This window comes from Thunnus thynnus, chromosome 12 (assembly GCF_963924715.1).
Source record: "Thunnus thynnus chromosome 12, fThuThy2.1, whole genome shotgun sequence".
In the NCBI taxonomy this organism is placed as follows: Eukaryota; Metazoa; Chordata; class Actinopteri; order Scombriformes; family Scombridae; genus Thunnus; species Thunnus thynnus.
The window spans coordinates 33,815,224-33,817,022 of NC_089528.1; the positions used below are offsets into that span (position 1 = coordinate 33,815,224).

The 1,799-nt window shown below is 40.5% G+C and overlaps 1 protein-coding gene across 3 annotated transcripts in view; it reads left to right on the forward strand.

The window, feature by feature from the left end:
* Positions 1 to 1,799, forward strand: part of afg3l2 (AFG3-like AAA ATPase 2) — an 11,735-nt gene continuing 9,936 nt past the window's right edge. For all 3 annotated transcript variants that reach the window (XM_067607007.1, XM_067607009.1, XM_067607008.1), the window contains exons 1-2: positions 1 to 221; positions 1,303 to 1,402. In XM_067607007.1, the coding sequence (XP_067463108.1) occupies positions 138 to 221; positions 1,303 to 1,402 (184 nt within the window). In that variant the 5' untranslated portion in view covers positions 1 to 137. The remainder of the gene's footprint in view (positions 222 to 1,302; positions 1,403 to 1,799) is intronic.

Here is a 1,799-nt window from a genome sequence, read left to right on the forward strand (position 1 = left end):
TCACGAAGAAGAAGCAGCGGCCGCAGTAAAGATGGCGGAGCGCAGCGGTTACGGAGCAAAGATGATGAACTTGAGTCGTGTTTAGGGGCTGTTCTCGTCTTGCTGTCCGGTGTGTGTCGGTGTTCTCCGGTGTGAGGATGGCTCACCGCTACCTGCGACTGTCGGCGGGCTGCAGGACCATGTTCCGGCTGCTGCTGCCCTCCAACGCGCCCGGCAGGCTGGTAGGTGGAACACATGCTAACAGGCTAACATGCTAATCAGGACAGCGGCCAAAACAACCCCGGACACAGAGACTCCTACCCGGGGGCAGAGGTGGGCGCTGAGCCCCCCATTACAAGCAAAAGTCCTCCATGAAAAACCCTCCTACAGTAAAAGTACATAAGTATTACGAGCTTGATGTAGTTAAAGTATTGCAGTAAAAGTACATAAGTATTATGAGCTTGATGTAGTTAAAGTATTGCAGTAAAAGTACATAAGTATTATGAGCTTGATGTAGTTAAAGTATTGCAGTAAAAGTACATAAGTATTATGAGCTTGATGAAGTTAAAGTATTGCAGTAAAAGTACATAAGTATTATGAGCTCGATGTAGTTAAAGTATTGCAGTAAAAGTACATAAGTATTATGAGCTTGATGTAGTTAAAGTATTGCAGTAAAAGTACATAAGTATTATGAGCTTGATGTAGTTAAAGTATTGCAGTAAAAGTACATAAGTATTATGAGCTTGATGTAGTTAAAGTATTGCAGTAAAAGTACATAAGTATTATGAGCTTGATGTAGTTAAAGTATTGCAGTAAAAGTACATAAGTATTATGAGCTTGATGTAGTTAAAGTATTGCAGTAAAAGTACATAAGTATTATGAGCTTGATGTAGTTAAAGTATTGCAGTAAAAGTACATAAGTATTATGAGCTTGATGTAGTTAAAGTATTGCAGTAAAAGTACATAGTATTATGAGCTTGATGTAGTTAAAGTATTGCAGTAAAAGTACATAGTATTATGAGCTTGATGTAGTTAAAGTATTGCAGTAAAAGTAGTGGTTTGGTCCCTCTGACTGATATATTATTATATATGACATCATTAGATTATTAATAGTGAAGCATCAGTGTTAGAGCAGCATGTTACTGTTGTAGCTGCTGGAGGTGGAGCTAGTTTACACTACTTTATATACAGTTAGCTAGTTTAGTCCAGTGGTTCCCAACCTAGGGGTGGGGCCCCTCCAAAGGGTCAGCAGATAAATCTGAGGGGTGGTGAGATGATTAATGGGAGAGGAAAGAAGAAACAGTGAGTCTCTGTGTTTCTCAGGTGATGTTTCCGACCACAGCGGGGCAGGTGGAGGGTGGGCGGAGCCTGCTGACTGACCTGTTAGGAGCCTACAGGAGACTGAGCTCCAAACCACCAAAAGGTACATTGATCACTTCCTCCAGGAAATTTCTACTTTGTGATCACAATAATTAACATGAATCCAAGAAATCTCCACAATATTTATGAGCTGCAGTTTAGTTAAATTACAACAACTTTTCCACATAAACGTCTGAATCAGCAGCTGTTTGTGGTTTGGACCAATCGTGGCGTTTGGTGTGGCGGCAACTGACGACAAATCTCACCTGCCAACAAACACGATGCCATAGACGAGCAAAAATGTTCCCAAATGTTCCCAAATGTTCCCAAATGTTCCCAGATGAGGTTTGATTCAGTGAGTCAGGAGACATAATCTGCCTCAAACATAAACATCCAACTAGATTTATTTTAATAACATTATTGATGATTTTATTTGCTGCTGATGTTGAGCTGAAAGTTTA